General features: G+C 41.1%; 1 protein-coding gene across 1 annotated transcript in view; it reads right to left on the bottom strand.

The window, feature by feature from the left end:
• The window catches only part of ANK3 (ankyrin 3), a 306,368-nt gene that overhangs the window by 133,638 nt on the left and 154,210 nt on the right, over window positions 1-18,520 (bottom strand). Inside the window, exons 3-5 of the mRNA XM_053948490.1 lie at window positions 4,233-4,334; window positions 3,677-3,775; window positions 3,200-3,298 (exon numbers count right to left, since the gene is read on the bottom strand). Coding sequence (XP_053804465.1) covers window positions 3,200-3,298; window positions 3,677-3,775; window positions 4,233-4,334 — 300 coding nt within the window. The remainder of the gene's footprint in view (window positions 1-3,199; window positions 3,299-3,676; window positions 3,776-4,232; window positions 4,335-18,520) is intronic.

Here is an 18,520-nt window from a genome sequence, read left to right on the forward strand (position 1 = left end):
AGCTGACCAGATACAGTTCCCACAGCTAAGTGAGAACAATTCCTTTCACAACTGTTGAGAAGTTAAGCTAAAAATCAATCTGGACAGATGATTTGGTGCCAATGAGTTATGATTCCTGATAAATACAGCCACAGCACTTGAAATACAAAACAGGACAGGGAAATACAATACAAGTCTGTGGTGAGAGCAAGAGCAGTGACTCTTCAGAGTAATCAGCATTTTTTTCTCTTCTTTCCATTAGCTTTGACTTCTCTTTCACTGGTGCCAGCTACTTCTGCCTTCCATCTCCTCAAAGAGCTGCCTTCTGAGCACACTCTGCTTCTGGGCACCGAGCTACTTCATATTTCAGGCACCAGGAGAGGTGAGGATCATTGGTTCTCAGCAGTTTGAGACAGAGTTTTATCAGTGTTTCTGAACACATTACAGCATCTCTCAAATTATGCTTAAGTGACTGATTTCAAGCAATGCAATACACGTATTAGAGGCTGCAGAGCTTAACTCATTCTTTGGTGAATGCCTTTGTCTTACAGCCCATGCTTTTGTCTTTGCCTTAACTGTAAACAGGTCACAGCCTGTCAGAAATTGAATTTTTTGGGATTAATATTAAGGCAGTGCATTTTTTACCTTTTGTTCTAAGAATTTCTGAAATCTCCCCCACAGCTACACAGGACACTGACCTAGATTTTGCAGAAAACCAATGGGGCTGAAAACAGATAAGCTGAGGGGAGTTTGCCCGTATGTTTTCATCAAAGGAAAAACATCCTGGGCCCTGGAGAGGTGCAGAGGGAGACGACAGCCTCAGACCTGTGGCAGTGAAATTGGGCTGAGCTGCAGCAGCCGCAGTGGAACAGCTGAGGGAGGCCTGAGTGTCCCAGCAGCGGGCAGAGGGGCAGGGCACACGTCCAGCACCGAGCACAGGTGACCTGAGGCCAAGCACGCGGCCGCGCTGGCAGCAGGGACAAAGAGGAGGTCACAACAAAGGACAGCTGGGGAGGAAACGGATGTTTGATCCAAGAGGAACTTCACCACCAGCAAGGCACCGAGCAGCTCTGAAGCCACATGTTTACAAGGCCTGCACAGGTGGCAGGGCCTGCTGCTGTTCCAGGATTTTGATATTTTGGTCTCTATTCAGGCAAGCGCTGCTACAAGCATAAAGCAGGCGCTGAAGGGCTCACAAGAGCCCAGGCCAACGTTAGAAATGTGTTCAATGCACTCTCCAGAACAGAGGTTCAACAGTTCAGTTACCATACAGTCAAAATTCTACTTCATTAAAAACCAGAGAAGTCAGGAAGCACTTGCTAAGGTACCTCCTTTGTCACACTACAAGTTATTACAGTGAACAGCAGTCTGGTATTGAGTCTGGCATTATATCATTTCATGGCATATTCTACATCTATTTGCTAACTCAGCTGGAAGCAAAGATTAATTTTTTAGTTTCAAACATTTGCAATTAGAAAGGAAGCAGGAAACTCTACCTAATAGTTAGCTTCATGAAATAATTAATAGGCAAAAATTCTCAAAACCAAATATTATTAGCATTTGGAGGCAGAGCAGAACCTTTTCTCCTATGTTAAGTTTTTGTAGGGTTTTGAATATCTTTCCACCCCACACTCTACACCTGCTCCTCTCTTTAAAAAGGGGCTGGAATTGCCAGACAACCACAAGTCCAAAAAAGCCATTTTGTCTTGAATAGTAATAAATAGCCCTTAGAAGAGGTGCAAAATTCAACCCCAGCACAAACTAATGGCTTGTTTTTTGGCATTTTTACAGGCAGAAAGATTTGGTTAAAGAAGGCCTAACACTGGGACTGTCAGCATGGCAGAGCTGTCACCTTCAAGGAAAGAGGGGACAAAGTGAAGCTCAGTACCACAGACCAAGCTGGTGCAGGGCAGTTTGGTAACAGAAAGCACCAGGGACCTCCTCAAAAGCTGAGTCCCAGCTGGGCTGTCTCACTGCCTGGTACTGCTGTGGAATGGCCAATAGAGGTGTTACACAGGTGTTCTGAGTAAAGACATCAAAGGCCTCCATAGTGGGGTGGGGGAGAAATAAATTTTTAATTCTGGCATGTTAGCAAAGTAAGAGTAACATGTGGCAAAACCTTAGGGTGTATGGACAATGCAGTTATATAAGATGTTTACAATCTCAGATTATTTTTAGTTTTAGGTCTGAATATACAAGTTCTCAAACACAAGCAGAAAAGATCCTGTCAATCCCATCTTAATTTCTTTAACAGGGAAACCATGGCAAATATTTCTGCTTTGTTTTACTTCTTAACAGCCATGGAAGATTTTACCTAAAAATACTTTATGTTGTTGTTGTGCTCTTTAAATTTAAGTTATAAGGTTCCTGGAACCAAATAGTGCTGTATCGAGCTACTATAAAAGAAAGAAAAACTGAGTCATTTATTTCTTTTGTTCAGGTAAAACAACATGAAATACAGACCACAAATAACTAACATTCTCAAAATAGATCCTGTTAAGCATTTTGTTCCTATTATTTGAAAGTCCAATAAGAAAACCCCACCCTCCTTCTTTAAAATGTATTTTTTTTAACAAATATTTATTTTCATGCCCACATCTTTATAATACAGCAAAATGGTAATCCTGGGCTAGATGAGAAGACTTCTCTGACACTGCCTGCCAGCCCCTGAGCAGGGAGAGCAGGAATGGGGTGGCATGCAGGACACTGCTGGCACAGCCACATGACTTTCAACAATCTGTAGTTCATGCATTTTTTGAGCCAGAGTTTTTCTGTTTTGTTTTACTGCTTTGTTTGTAGCACCAGCGCTGTTTTCTCTCATTTCAAATTCTCTATAACTGACCTAAACATTTATTCAAAGGACTTGAACCAAACTTACAAACTCTGCATATGCCTGCAGTACCTCCCTGTACAAGGAAAGGGGATGGGCTCAGCTGAGCCTGAGACAGTAAATTACATGAAACAGGATCCCTTGGAACATGTTCTCTCCCACTCTCCGGTTCTATCAGTGTCTTCCAGCTCTAACAAGTAGCAGCTCGTAGGACACTCCTAGGGCAGATCTGAGGTTGATCTCGCAGACTATCAACTCTATTTTCAAAAGCCAGCATTAGCACAGTAAAATCTACCAAACATATTTGCTAAAATCAGAGTTTCTAAGAGAAGAACAACTTTAGTGTCAGCAGAGTTGTTGGCAGTAGCAAACAGGGACATATGGCTTTACCTGAGACTGTGCATTGACATTGGCCCGATTTGTAACCAACACTTTGACAACTTCTGCTTGTCCAGCGAGGGATGCTATGTGCAATGCTGTGTTTCCTTTCTGGAATTAGAGACAGTGACATTTGAAAAGAGTACAGAACCTGAGCCTGAATACATAACAACACAATCAAGAACATCTTCCACTTTAGAATATAGTATTTCTTGCTGAATACTTCTAACGGGTGTGTTATTCTAGAAGACATGGCATGCACAGAAACCAAAACAGGAATCTACAGTTTGTTCAATAAATCTCCTCCCTAGCAATCTGTGACATTTACTATCATCTACTATAATTGTTTCTATTAAGCAATTATTGAGACCCACCCCCAGCAGTGGAAAATGGGCAATTACTGCTGCAGCAGTCTGCAATCACTTGGCCAACACCTCGTGCCCAGGCCAGCAGAGTGAACAAGGGAACAGCCAGATAGGCTTGACTGACCTTTGTGGCTGCATCCACACTGGCACCTCGCTGGATCAGCTCAGAGACAACTTCTACATGCCCTTCTTTGGAAGCGAGATGGAGAGCATTCAACCCATTCTGGTTTAAAAAAGGGAGGGGAAAAAGAAAAGCAATTAGAAGGATTACCAAGTGTTTTCCAGCTTACCAAGCATATGAGGAGACAAGTTATTACCATCCCACTGAGAGGACTGCTTACAAAAACTACACTTAGGTAAATTTCACAAGAATTAGATTATAAGGATAGAGTAAGAATTAAATCAAGATACACTGTCTCTCAAATTCTTTGTGCTGTTCCACGATCTAATGCAATACAAATGGAATGAAAGATAAGGTAGCACATTCTCCAAGTGCAAGAAATGGTGTCTGGGTAAAGGGTTTAAAAACAAAAACAAAAAAAAATTGGATAAGAGATGTAAAGATGGTCCATCAAAAAACATGTAAATTATCTTTGACATGAAGTGCAAATATAATGAGAAATCTGAGAAACAGCAAGAAAGGTATTTATTCAGAAAATTTGACCAAAATATTCTTCAACCTGATTTGAAATGTTGATGTCCACTCCATTTTTTAAGTAGTCAAGAGCCTTTTCCAAGTTGCCAGCTCGAGCTGCTCTCAGGTAACTTGCATTTGTGTCAGACTACAAGAAAAAAGAAGTCCCATGAGAAATTATGGCACGGTATGAAAACACATTTCAGTGGCAAAGAAATTATTAATGATACAGCATATTGTACATCCACTTAACTAAACCTGAAAGGATCCCAAACCACCTTATCAAATGTGAGTCAAATCCTGAGCAGGCAGCACGAGGCTTGAATCACACACGAACATGAATTATGGAGCACTGTCTCACACGCAAGGCCAGCAGCCAGGGACACATCTGGCACCCAGTGTGGGACACAGCCATGGGAAACTCAGGACTGGGCTGCAGGGAAACCATGCTGCTCTTCCCAAAGGTGCCACACCACTTCTAATGTCCAAGCTGAACAGACCCAACCAGTACTGTGAGAACGAATCTGAGAGATTTTAAAAAAAAAATTCAAAACACTCAATCTTGAAGGACTGTGTTGGTGGAATTAAAAACCCCACAGTTCTACAAATGAAGGTATTATAAAATTTCACGTCTGCTAACATTTTGGTTTATTTTCTCCATTCTCCTTCATTTTACGGCCCATTTTTATTGACAATGCCTGTCCACTTTCAGTGAAGAAACCGGAAATTTGTAGGAACAGTGCCACTATATAAACTGCATTTTCCTTTTTTTTCAGACCTTGCATTAAAGATAGTTACACAAATTTACTTTATGATGACTTCAGCTTGAACGTAAGGACAGCAGAAATGTTGGTTAAGTCATGACAGAATCACTGAGAGGAAGTCCCATCCCCAGAGGGTTTTAACAAGTTATGCAAATATCCAAGGAGGACAGTTTAGATAATGCTGATCCTGCCTTGGAGCAAATGCAAGGAACTGGGTTAGCTTTCAAGAGGGACAAATCACACAATCTTTGATTTTATCTGTGCCACAGCTTTCCCTGGCATCTTAGGCAGTCAACATATTTTTTGTGCCCTCTTCTAGACTGGTAAAGCAGAAGTTGTCTGGGTTCCTTCCCTCTCAGTATCATTTCATCCCAGGCTTACATCATTGCAGCTAGCAGTGCATTGACATGTTTTAACATTTTGAAGGAGTGCAACAGCGGCCTTTACACTAAACAATAAAGGCAGTTAGTGCTAAGAAAAATACAAAACACCCTGGCACCAAAGGACAGTTACTTATCTGTTGCTCAAATAATTTCTTTTTTTTTTTTTTTATACCAAATTTCTGGATTTACTACAGAGTTTTCTCCTCTCCTGTCAACACAGCCACTGCAAGCTGGATGTTGTGTTCAAGCATTGCTCCAAGCCCATCAGAAGCCACCTTCACGTGCAGGATGAAGCAATCTTGGGCATGACGACAGCAAAATTTATAAGTGAGTAGGAAATCTGCTTTTCTCCTTGTACCCATACAAGCTATGAGACCATTTTACTGGTATTTCCAATAAAATAAGCTCTCCCTTGTAAGGAGAAAACCATTGCTTATGAACTCCTCATTTTCTCCTGAGTTTTGCACACTTTGCATTCCACTTTGCAGTGGTAAGTCACCAGCTTACAGCCTTCCCTGCTCTTTATCATTCCCTTCCAAGCATGCCATGCTGATCAGTACAAACCAGCTTCTGCAATGTCCTTCCAACAGAACAGCCCCCAAACACTGGTGTTCAGTTAGGCTTTCTCAAAAATAAGGTGCCATCGCAAAGAAAACAGTCATGACTGTAAAGACCATGGTGAAGAAAAGCTGCCTTGAGAGCTGCTTTCATCTGGGAGATCATCTGAGTTGTGCAATGCAGATTATTACAGGAGACAGGTCATATTCTCAGCGCTTAGCAACAGCAGTCACTGGGGTAAAAAAACAGGTCAGCATTTTATCAGCATTACTAAAGGTATCAGGGAGGACTCAATAGAGAGGGAGCCTTTTTGTCAGGGGGTAATGGCATCCCTGTTTGGCACAGTCAGCAGGGGGACCAGAATTAACATCAGCTGTTTACAGCTGCTCCTGGGTGGGGAAGGGATGTGCCAGAGCCGCTCGCTCTGGAAAATCAGATTCCGGCAGTCGCATTAATACATGCCAGACAAGGAACACTGCTCGTCTGCAGACACGTCCCAGTCTATTTGCTCAAACAAAATGGAGGGGGGAGGCAGAAGCAGCAATAAATATTTGATAATCACATTAATCTCTAACTGCAATTTCACTGTGGAGGGAGAGCAATGTCGTGTCTTTTACAGACTTGGGCATGACTTTTGACCTTTGGGGTTCGGAAGACTTAACAGCTCTTGGAAGCACTCACTAACAGGAGGAAGGATAAAGTTCAGGTCACAGTCCCAGCCTGGGGCCAAAATGTCTCAAACCAAACTATCTCAGGTGATGCACAAATCCACTCCTGAAATCCCTCAAGCTAACAGCATGTCCTCCTTTGCTAGTCATCCATCAAAACTCACTCCTAAACAACTACAAGTGTCCAGACACACCACTGACACCAGCAGCCATCCAAACAGTGGGGCTGCTGAGGTGCTGAGCATCCTGCTCACCTGTCAGCCTGCACTCCCAGTGCTCAGACAGGCTCCCAGCACAAGGGCACTGTGCAGGAAAAGCAGGCACAACACCAGCAACTGGGAAGCACCCAGAGAAGCTGCCTTTAACAGCATAACCCAAACTCTCCCTCCGTTCAGCTGGTCTGAGCTGGCACTTGCAGTTTCCACCTTACTGGTTTCCAGTTACCTGAACGTGATGTGAGCCAATGTGTGCAAGTGCGTGAGTTGCCTTAGCACACAGGGTGTAACACACCCCTGTGCTCTGAGGAAGGGGAAAACCCTTTTTGTCTGACCTTGGCTGATGCTCCCAAGCCTGCAGATGGGGTTAGCTCACTCTTTCTGGGCCACCATGCACAGGAGCTTTGAGATTTACACAGAGGGATAACAGACTGAGGGTGTACAATTGTGCAAGAACTTCAACAAGGTTTCTGGGAGTCTCTCCATCCATTTCCACCTCTAATATAAGCAGAAACAAGCAGTAACATTAGAGAGAAAACAGGATTCAACCTTGTTGGAAACTAAAAGCAGTTTCAACCCTCTCTTAAAGTAGCATTGCCAGCTTCTACTTCCCCTGTAACTAAGGCATTACTTCAAACCTACTCAGACACAGGAGAGACCTTCAAACTTCTTTTCTGCCCTGCAAAATGTCTTGAGTATCCTTGTTAAGACATGTCACTTACAAAACCATGAGAACCAAAGAACACTCTCCATCCAAAATGTAAGGAATTTATCAAAAATATCAATCCAAAACTTTTATGTTTCTGAATCCAAAATTTCACAACTTTACATTTGTATTTTAAGCCTGAATTTGTTGGTTTTGTTGGTTTCTTAAAAATACCTCAGTAGAGTAGAAAAATGTTACTTGCAATTGGCACTGTTTTGTTTAAAAAAGAGCCTCTTGGAGTCCCCACTAAAGCATGTAAATTACCTCAGTATCACAGACAGAAACAGCACCAGAGCCTAGGCTCAAACCAATGGAGGATTTTAAAGATCAAAGAAGTGCAATAAGAATGTTAATAATTCTTTATCTGGATTGCCATCATTCCTGGAAGCCCATGTCATAAACTGATAAAGGACCTGCTATATGAAATGCATTAGAAACCACAGTAGGGGAAAAAGGATTTTGGGTTTCCAACCATCACCCAGGACACATGTGCACCTCTCTGTGGGCAGTTCTTCTCCATATGCCCATTCCCACCCTCCACACTAGCTGACATCTGAAAATAAGAACCCCACACAGACAGAATAGACATGGACACTCTGTCTACAGGACATTCTCCTGCCAGACCTAATAGATTTGCTCTTCACTAATTAAACCTCAGCATTCCTCAGAAGCATTCTGGATGCTTGTGGCCAGTTCAGATCCCTTTCGCTCTTTCTGTAATCAATCCCAATATGAAATGAAGATGAAAACTGGCTTTTGATTCTCCAAGGTCTGAACAAATATAATGAGAACAACAGGCATGGGACACACATCAGAGCACCCTGAATCTCAGATGCTCTTGCAGTCAGCCACAAAGATTGCAGCCCTTCCCCTGCATTTGCACTGGATCCCTGCTGTCAGGCTGTTTCCCCAAAGCCTTCCCCTGCTTCCTCCTGGGCTTCCTGTGGCTGCTACCTTTTCAAACTCTACATGTAGATTAAAATTAAAAATCAAGATTTTTACAAGTATTTTAGTTCTTGGAGAGACAAACTTGTCTCTCAAACTTGCACAGGAGATCCTGTGCACAGCATTTAGCTCTGAAATGGCTATTCAGAGAATATTTAATAAACAGTGGATTTATGGGAGTATCAGTACTGGTGAATGCATAATACCAAGTTTTTTCTTCACAGATGGTATGGTTTCTCCCCTCTCTCCCCATACTTTCTTGAAAGAAAAAGGGACTGTTTCTAGCTTTAAGAAACGTGCAAATGTGCTCAACTGGCTAATGAAGGGAGGTTTTATGCAATGTGTACTTCTTTTAGATTCATGTATTTTCCTTTAATGTACAGTGCTATAAAAAATCCCTTCTCTAATGTACAGCAGGCTGATGAGCTTGCAGACTGCCTGTAGCACACAACAGGTTTTCCAGTCTGGAGCTCATTTTCAACATTCATCCCAGGGACATCTCAGGAAAGGGCTGAGGCTGAATAAGCTGTGCTGGCAGCAGCACTCTGTTTGCCAATCCTTCTTTACCTTATGGTCCCCTAGTCCTGCCACAAGATGAAGGGACCTAAGATCTGTTTCCCCATTTTGAGGAAAAGCTACACGAATTAAAAATATTTCTATTACAGAAAACAGTAATGCCTAAGCCACTTGGATATTACCTTAAGCCTCCAGAAAATGCTGATGCTGACTCATGCTAGCAAATACATATTCACTCTTTTTCTTTAAGTGCTTCCAGTGCAGTAAGAGATTATTTAGCACGGCTAAAGATAAAAAACTATTAGCAAATTTTCACTGACTGTCTCCAGGGTCTGACCCGGCTTTTCCATGGCACTAGAGAGGGTCCCTTAAGAAAACAGAGAATCTGTATTATTGAGTGAACACTCTAAAGTGCAAACCCATTATTTTTAACATGCACAGGCCTCCTCCCATACTGGGGGTATTTTATTATGCTCATCTCTCTTTCCTTTGTGTTCTGCTTACAGTGGCCTCTTTTTCAGATTAAAAATCCAGTCTTTTTTTCACATTGGGAGCAGGGTTTTGTTTTTCACTCCATCTTTAACAGTAGCTGTTGTGAAGGGAAACCCCCAGCAGGTTCCCATTGTGCCAGAGCAGGATGCATTCTGGCTTGAGTCCCAACAAAAAGATGCTAACCATGCCTAACATTTGTTGTGGGGAGAGGCAATGACCTCATTTTAAGGGATGAACTTATGTTACTTCCATTTGGAAATGCGTTCAACAAAGAGAGTCTTTGCAGCAGCATGAGGTGACCTGAGGAAATGGATGATAACATTTTTGCTTATTTTGATAAGGGTGGGCTTACTACAGCCATTGGCAATATTTTTGCAGGAAGGCTTAACTCTGATGGGCACTAAGCATGATACCAGAAATGGGAGGACCTTGGTGTTTCTTAGATTTTGCTCCTATGCTAACTTAGAATTTTCTTCCATGCTAATGTGTTACCCTCACTTGGTAAGCAATGAAATTTTATTCCAAATAAACTACAGGGGCCAATTAACAGCAGTGTCTGAATCACGTGAAATAAACCAGTAACATCACTGTCAAGGGGAGACTCTTCATTCATCCTCCAACAGGCTCTAATCCCTTGTATCTCTCTGCTGCTACCTTTTAATTAGATCACTATTAAAAATTTTCAATTGTATCATCTTTATTAGAAAGGGGGCTGATTGCACTGGATGAATGATGTTCTCTGTGCAAACAAGTACTCACACTTTACATACCACGCTACCATATGTGTTTTCTTCTGATAAGGATGTACCAGCCTGGGGCCAACTGCTATCTGCAGTTGTGCTGTTAATTACCCTCCAGAGACATACTTTTGCTTTTTTTTAGATCACAGCTCTAAACACATCCTCAGGGCAACAGGAAAAGCTCCACTCCTAGCCTGACAATTCAGAGGACACATCTTTTGGCTAGGGAAGGCTAGCTGTTTTGAATATGATTGCAAAAAGAGAAACAATATAATTACTAATCAAAAACCAAATTAATCCCTCTAATTGTTTGCCCTATTACACAATTTAATCATCAACTTTCTTTGATCATATTATAGTATTGTGCATGATAAAGCAGCCAAAGATATGGTGCTATTTGCAACGTCCCCATCAAGGGCTCTATTCCAACTAGGTAGCTACAGTATGTTTTCCACAGGTTAAAAACCACACTGGTATTAGGCTGTGTGAAACTTTCTTCTTGGTCACACTACTGAAGACTAAATTTCTTGTTTTTCTGCAAAACATGCATGTGAATCTACAACCAACTGCATTTTCAACAACTGAGGCTCCATCCCTCAAGTGAAGTGGTCAATCTTATCATGCTTGTACAGAAAAATATATTTCCTCAAAAATCACATGTCTAAGGAATTACAAACAAAAGTAGAAAATGCACTTTAGATGCAGGTCCTTCCTTCTAGAAATCTTTGGCCAAACTAGGAAAACATTGATGCCAAGAAGACTCTTTCCTTACTAGACCACAGGACAAAGTGCAGGTTTAGTATAAACCATTTTCAAGATGCCTTGGAGCTTCTCAGAATCTGCCTGGGCAAAATGCTGAATATGTACCCTGTACCCATGAAAAATGAACCACTTGGAGTGGAAGGTGGTTCAAAAGGACCCAGAGCCTGAGATGCCAAGGCTGGTAGATCCAAGAACATTTCACAGCTTGCAGTAAAAAAGGTGCTTGCGATTGCCCTGAACAGCACAGAGAGGTGTAGAGTTGTTTTCATGCAGTGACAAACACCTGCTGTGGAGCTGTGATGCAACTTTCTCACTGTGAAAGTTGCTTAGACTTTGTGCATGCAGCCTTCTTCACTCAATCCTGTGACTTCTGACACCACTAATCCCACCTGCATTTAAATACCTGAATGCCTGCTTCCTATGAAAACTCAAGCACAAGATAGAAAGGAAAAACACTTGTTATTCTTTTGATTTTCTACAAATAGCAAAGGGGGTTGTGATTTCCAAGGCACAAAAGACACAGAGTTATGGCAAATTCTTGCCTAACATCCACATATAATACCCATAATATGTTGAACATCATATCCAAGTTGAAAATGCCCCTAAATATGTCATCTCCACATTATTTACTTGCCAACAAATACTTAAGAATAAATGCAGTTCTATACAAAATTACAATCTGACAACCCAATCAAAACCATTGAACTGAGATCAAACCGGTCCCACAGGGACAAAGTTCAAACAGGAGGTGAAGGTCTACACTATTTCCATATGTTTTGCCAGCTTGCACAGACAAAGTTTTGAGATCTTGAAGTACAGGTTTGATCTGCCAGCTTCACCTGAAGAATTTTTGAAAACAATTACTGGTATGAAAGTATTAAATTAGTAACACCAAAAGCAAAATTGAGGACTAGAAAAATCAATGTACATCCGCAAAACACACAATCTTTCTAAATATGCTAGAACAACAGCTTACAAGAATAATTTCAATGGGAAAACAACAATAAATCTATAAAAAGACAATAAAGGTCTTTAATAGGGACTTTTCAGCTATCAGACTGCACTGGATGAAAAGACGAATGACAAGGTAAATTGGGACACGTCCTGTTCAAGACCCTACGACTGGTACAATCCCTGGTTTCACCAGTGAATCACTGTACTCCATTAAAACTGACAACCAGTGTAGGAACCAGGCCCTTTGTGACCAACTCACACGTATAAGTAATGAAAAGGATCTTATGCATTAAAAGGTAAAAGATTTTGGCATTTCAAATTCAAGATTCATTCTCCAGGCTGAAGGTCTCTGCAGCTAAAAGTTTATTTCAAAAATTCTGGAAAGAAACTTCTGAATCCATAATGACTCATCTCTCCCTCTCTTAAGTTTTCCTATCATACATTTACAAGTGAAAAATAAATCACTGGCTTTCATAACTGCTACGGCAGTCACAAAGAGCCAGAGAAGGGCTGGATGTGCTTCCAGGGTATCCTCTCATGTTTATATTCACCTGAAGATAATAACTCTCTTATATGTCAAGCTAGATGAGATGCCATTGATCTCTTCCCTGCTATTTTCCTCTCAGGAGCTGACTATCTAAAGAGCAAGGAGATAATTTCAGCACATCTCAGGCCCAAGTTTAAAGCCACTTCCATGCTAAAGTCACTTTCTTCAGATCACTGCATGAATAACATCAGTCAGTCCACCTCCTCATCTCTTTGTGAATATCATTTTAGAAATCTCCAAAAAGGAGAGGAAAAGAGTTCTGCAACTCTTGTCAAAATATTTTGTAAACTGCTTTTATTTGTCTATAATTAGACATAATTATAGACATATAATATATGTCTATATATTATAGACACCCCACCCTGCACATATAATATATGTCTATAATTAGACATACATGATACAAACATAATTTGTATACAAACCTAAATTAGATAATACTGTTGATTTTAGGAGTAGAGATTTTATTGGCTATAAAAATATTATGTAAGTATGCTTCAATCAGATGTGGTGAAATTAGTGGTAAAAACATGGAGAAAACTCCATGCCAGGGGAAATGTCATGCACATAAATGTTCCCTAAAAATACTGTAGAAACGATAGACAAGCTACATAATCTGTTAAGAGCTTTCAGTACCATGAATTCGTAAGTTTCTACTTAATGCCTGCTTTTGAATTCAACCCTCATTTAAAACCAAATTGATTCTGCCCTGGAACTTTGAAATTCTACCTATCATTAAACAGAGAGATTTTGATGATAACCGGTCAAGCCATTTCACAAAAAAAATACATGCAGACACACACCAATTTACACTATAAGCCTTGCAAACCCCACATATAATTACAATTTATGCCTTTTTAGGTTTTAAAGGCATTTAAATGGATAGTTTTAAAGCTATCTGATAGAGGTTAATTTTTTTGGGGGGGAGAGGGGACATAGAGTTTAGGATTCTTACAAGAATTACAAACATTTATTAGTTTGTGAGTGCATAGGTTTCCGTAGCAGGGATGATGAGCCCTGTCAGGAGCAAAGAACCTCTTCCTTTCACACACCTGAACACTTTGTTGAAGGGTTTCTGTCCGGAGAGCTCCACATGGCTGATGTGACAGACAGAGAACCTGAAGGCCAGTGGAAATTATCTAAAGAGCTTCTGAGTACTAAGAGGACTCAAGATTTGCAAAATAGTCATAAACTTGCTGCCAGTAAGTTCTGCAGGGGCAGTCAGAGATATCCCATAAGGTCTGTCGTAGCAGCTCACCTTAGGAGAGCTTGTGACATTTACAGAACCAGCTGTCCTGACACCTCCTTGTGAAATAGATAGACCCTGGTACAATGGCAAAGAATCAATGACACAAAGACACTAAAGTATTCAAACGTCCTCCTAGAGCCAAAGACTGACTGAGGTAATTTGGTGGCTCAGGAGGAAAAATACCTACCCAGCACTTCCCAAACTCAGGAGGGCAATTTCACACAGGAGAGTTAAGAGTCCTCCAATGCAGCAGCTGAGCAACCTGCCAGGAAACAATTTTAATCTTGGCCTGGAGATGCACGAGACCTACTGGGGAATACCATCAGGGAATACTTCAGGCTGTGCTGGCTTAGCCACGTCCCTCTACAGGAGCTGCAATTCCCTGCTGACCACAAGCTGCTGTAGCTCCTTTTCCACTTGAGTCTGCTGTTGTGGACCTGACCCAGGAACTCCAGGCCATTTTGCAACCCACCACACCTCTGTAAACCACAAAGGCAATGCAGAGCAAGCCAGAGCAGGTGCTACACACACTGCAGCCTGTTACTGCTGGAAACACAGAGGAGAACCCTTTCTCCCAGGCGTGGTGCCATGGGACGTGGCCTGCACAGAGCTGTGGAGCTGGGCATGTGTGGCCACCATCCTCCCAGCCTCCACCCCTCCCTGCACTCCCCTTCCCCTCCTCTGCCATGATTAAACACTGGCATTCACTGCTGGGAATCTGTGCAGCAGCATGGAAAGCTCTGTCATAGCATTTGTTGGGGCTGTCTGGATGAAACGTACTCAGTGGGGTGCCCAGCAAATGTAAATTAGTTTACAAGTGTTTGGTTCCTCACTCCATGTGTTCTGGGTTTGAGGATGAGCTCAGATCCCAATAGGAAAAGTGCTTTTTCCAGTGCAAGCACCAAAATCTGTAAGCAAAAATCAGAGCCCTGCAACTGTTTTCTAAATTTTAAACTCTAGTTTAAAACTCTTAAGTCCTGTCCTAACTTTAAATACAAAATTCTGTTTTAAACAGAAGGAGGAATCTAAATCACTGTTGGGGCAAGGGCAGGACCAGCATTTACAGACACAAACAAGTGGAAAACAATGACAGTGAAAACAACCTTAGCTGTATGGGATCTTTGAGATCAATGCAGGGAGAAAGAAAACAGAGTTCAGTTTCATTCTGAGAGAAAGTTACCAAATATACAGATAAATCACTGCAGATCGGGTGATGCCATTTTCACACGGTGACTTTTCAGTTACAGAGTGAACTAATACTTTTCTGGTTTTCAAAGTCATTGTGCATTAGAGAGCCAGGATTTGGCAGAACCACCATGAGGAATTGAATATCTCAGGAAAGACTTCAATTTTTTGAACAAAAATACAAACAGCAGAACTATTTTAATATTTTACCTCACCTTAACCAGATTTGCTAATTTATTTTAATCCAAAAATGATCACTTCCTCTTAGCATCAGAATGAGATATGTTTGAAAAACACAAAACAGTTTCATCAAATATAATGGTATAATAATACCAATAATAATAGTGAATTAAAACTTTCCAAACTGGCCGAAAAGACTTTACTCCTACTATATTTAACAGACACTGATTTAGAACTTGTTTTTAGTGCTATCATTAAAGTGAAGATCAGTTTATCACAGAAATAAGCTACAACCAACCATACCAGCCCTCTACAGTGAATCACCCCTAGCATTTGATGGTAGAATGGGCCATTACTGCACAGTGCTAAAGTATCACTCCTGAACAGCAAATCTACAGCATAAACACACAGTGAAATGCAGCCTATGTAAGACTTACATATGGGATGAAAACAAAATTTATCATGAAGGAAAAAAATCTTATCAGCAAGAAAAATCTTAATGCATTTATACTCTGTCCCTTTTCCACTTCCAAACCCCATTTTGAGTGCTGCTATACCTTCCCCAAAGTATCTACAAATGAACAGAAATAGTTCCTATACAGCTTGTAACAAACCCCTGTAAAGCAAGAGTAATTACCATTCTGGTGCAGCAGAGAGGGGCAGAGCATCCTGCAGAGCAGCACATTGCCAACGCCACGGCCGAGGGCAGCGCGACGCGCAGCTGGCTCTGCTCTCCCAACTGTTGCACGCAGAAACCGGAGGGACTGTGTCTGTCGGGCTCTGTGCTGCTGAGCCTCACATGAAACATCAGCAAAGATGTTTATCGCCATGAAAATGGATACTACTGTGCTACAAAATGCAGGAGAGAGTAAATAAAATTCTCAGGACTGACTGAACAACAGAGAGTTTAATCAAGTGCCATAAGACATCTGGATAACAGAGCTTCTTCAAAAAATTACTTAAAAAAAAAAAAATATCCCAGTAAATGTTTTCACAGTTTTGAAATTACTGGTGGAAATAAGGTTATGGAAGGAACATCTTCACTAGAAAACAACCAAAGTTTTCAAAGATGCTTTTTAGCAGAGAACAACATCCAGTCCTGTGCTGACAACAAGTAAACAACAACATACACATTTAAGAGGACTCACTGCAGTATTTTTTTCAGAGCACAAAGCTATTGCTGACATGGAAATTAGCTGGAAATTAGCATGTAAATTAAGAAACAGCTCTGTTCTGGCACCAGTAGTATCCCTAACTAAAAATATTGCCACTAATTGACATTTCCACAAAGCTTAGCACTCATCAGTACTAAAAACACAATCCACTTTCCGGGCAACCTGTTTTGGTTTTTTTTTTTCCTTTTTTTTTTTTTTTTTTTTTTTAATTCTGCAGTAGAGTAACCTAGAGAACTGTTTTGGCTTTGTGGTTTTTAACTGATGTGAATAACCCAAGCTATTGAAGACCCTCTGGACCTAGTTCATGGAGTACAGGGGTGTCCTTTCACAGCAGCTTCCTCACTTGAATTCTTAAATCCCACAGGGAGCACCTTGAAGGTCACTGGGACTCTCTTGGAGTAAGAGTGGTACAGGTGCCTCCTTACAGGTCACTACTAGCACACTACTAGCACGACAGCTGGCTCCTCTGCAAGTTTAATTGATCCGTGGATTGTCAGTAGAAGAGGTGTGTTATTTGAAAAATACACCTTTAAAGCACAGATTTCAAACTTTTTTTCTAAATATACAAGATTGGCTAAAAGACTTCAGTTGTTACAAATATCTTAAGGCCCTGATCAGAGAACACAATGTTACAAAATGTTTGTGCAATTTTAATCAGAGTCTTCTACAGTGTTCTGAACACAATGTAGCCACTGGCAAGACAGAGAACAAATAATTTCAATATTCTACTTGACTGCCACCTCAGCCTATACCATAATCCAGCCATCAGAAAACAAAACACACCAAACAATCCGAAACGTACCTCTTCCTACATCTAGCTTTGCCTCAAACAATCAAAGACTTAAAACACCAATACAAGAAACTCGATATGCAGATTTCACTCATTTCAGAATCCACAAATGCTTACTTGTTCTGGAAAGCATTCTCCCTCTTCCACTGCCATTTTCTGTGGCCAGATATGAAACCTGATGACTCAATTAGTTAACACTTTGGACACTCCACCATTGCTAAAAATAGCAGCCTCAGGAAGTGCTTTTCTTTTTCTTTCTTTTTTTTTTTTTTTTAAGGAACTAAGCACGGTCACTTGTTACACTTCCCTTGGCGATTTAAATGGCAAAGGACAAGTGAATAGAAGACTATTAAGTTAGTAACAGAGCGTGTCCCAGGATTCCTGGCTCACTTACCATATTTGCTGCCTCCAATCATTCCCCGTGTATGTAATCATGATCTGTGGAATACCCAAAATAGCTGCAGCATCAGCTGATCAGAAAACCACTGCTGCTTGGGATCACTCATGAAACAAGCTTTTGTCATTCTGCTTATCAGCTCTTTCTAATGCAGACTACTTTGAACTATTTCTAAAGGCAACAATAACATCATTTTACACTCCGTGTGTTTTGAATACCACATATGCCTGCCTCCCACTCCATGGTAATTTTATATTTATTCAGATTTTCTGATGACTAATTATGATAGGTTTGTGTTGCTGGCTCTAGAGGCTATTTTCATGAACTAGAAGGCTGTTCTCTATGTACTTCAAGTCCTAAACTAGAGAGATTAAAAGCAATACCACGGCAAAATAATTTTGTTTCAGAGGGAAGCCCAGAGAGAGGTTCCTGATTTTAGAAGCAGACTTCTTCCTTTTCAATGGAAGCTATCATCAGCAACAGGAATTTTCTTTGTGCTTCCCTACAGCTACTTACACTAGGAGTGGCTTTAAAGAATGCCCCACCTTTCTGAGAAAGGGAATATTGAAATCTCCTCAATTCACCACAAGCTCCTGAACTGCACTTGCCTGTCACAGATCTCACCTCACACCTGTGAGCTGGAAACAGATACTCACTGGCACAGAAGAACAGCAAAGAGGAGGAGGAGGAAAATAATCGTGGCCTAATATTTTGGTCAGACAAGATAGGCCCAATGTCTCATTTGAGATGTGTTGATGAAAGGAAATAAGCTGTATGTAAAACACTAATGGTATAATTTAAATTTTCCAGAAATATATCTCCATGTTTGCATCAACCGGAGTGCAGCCACCGGGGAGGAGCTCTGCGCTCTTGAATTTAAACACCAAACTTGTCATCATGCCAGTTCTCTATGTAGACATCTATGTAGACATCTCTGTATTCAGAAGGTTCAAAACTGGAGGCCCTGGTGCACCAGCCATGCACTCAGGAGGACCTGGCTTGAAAATACCTCATTAATGTCACCGATGATGCATTCTATTAACAACTACCCTGTGCTCCTGCACATTTTGCTGATGGCATTATAGGATTCATGAGTAAGACCCACTTC

This window comes from Vidua chalybeata, chromosome 8, assembly GCF_026979565.1.
Source record: "Vidua chalybeata isolate OUT-0048 chromosome 8, bVidCha1 merged haplotype, whole genome shotgun sequence".
Lineage (NCBI taxonomy): Eukaryota > Metazoa > Chordata > Aves > Passeriformes > Viduidae > Vidua > Vidua chalybeata.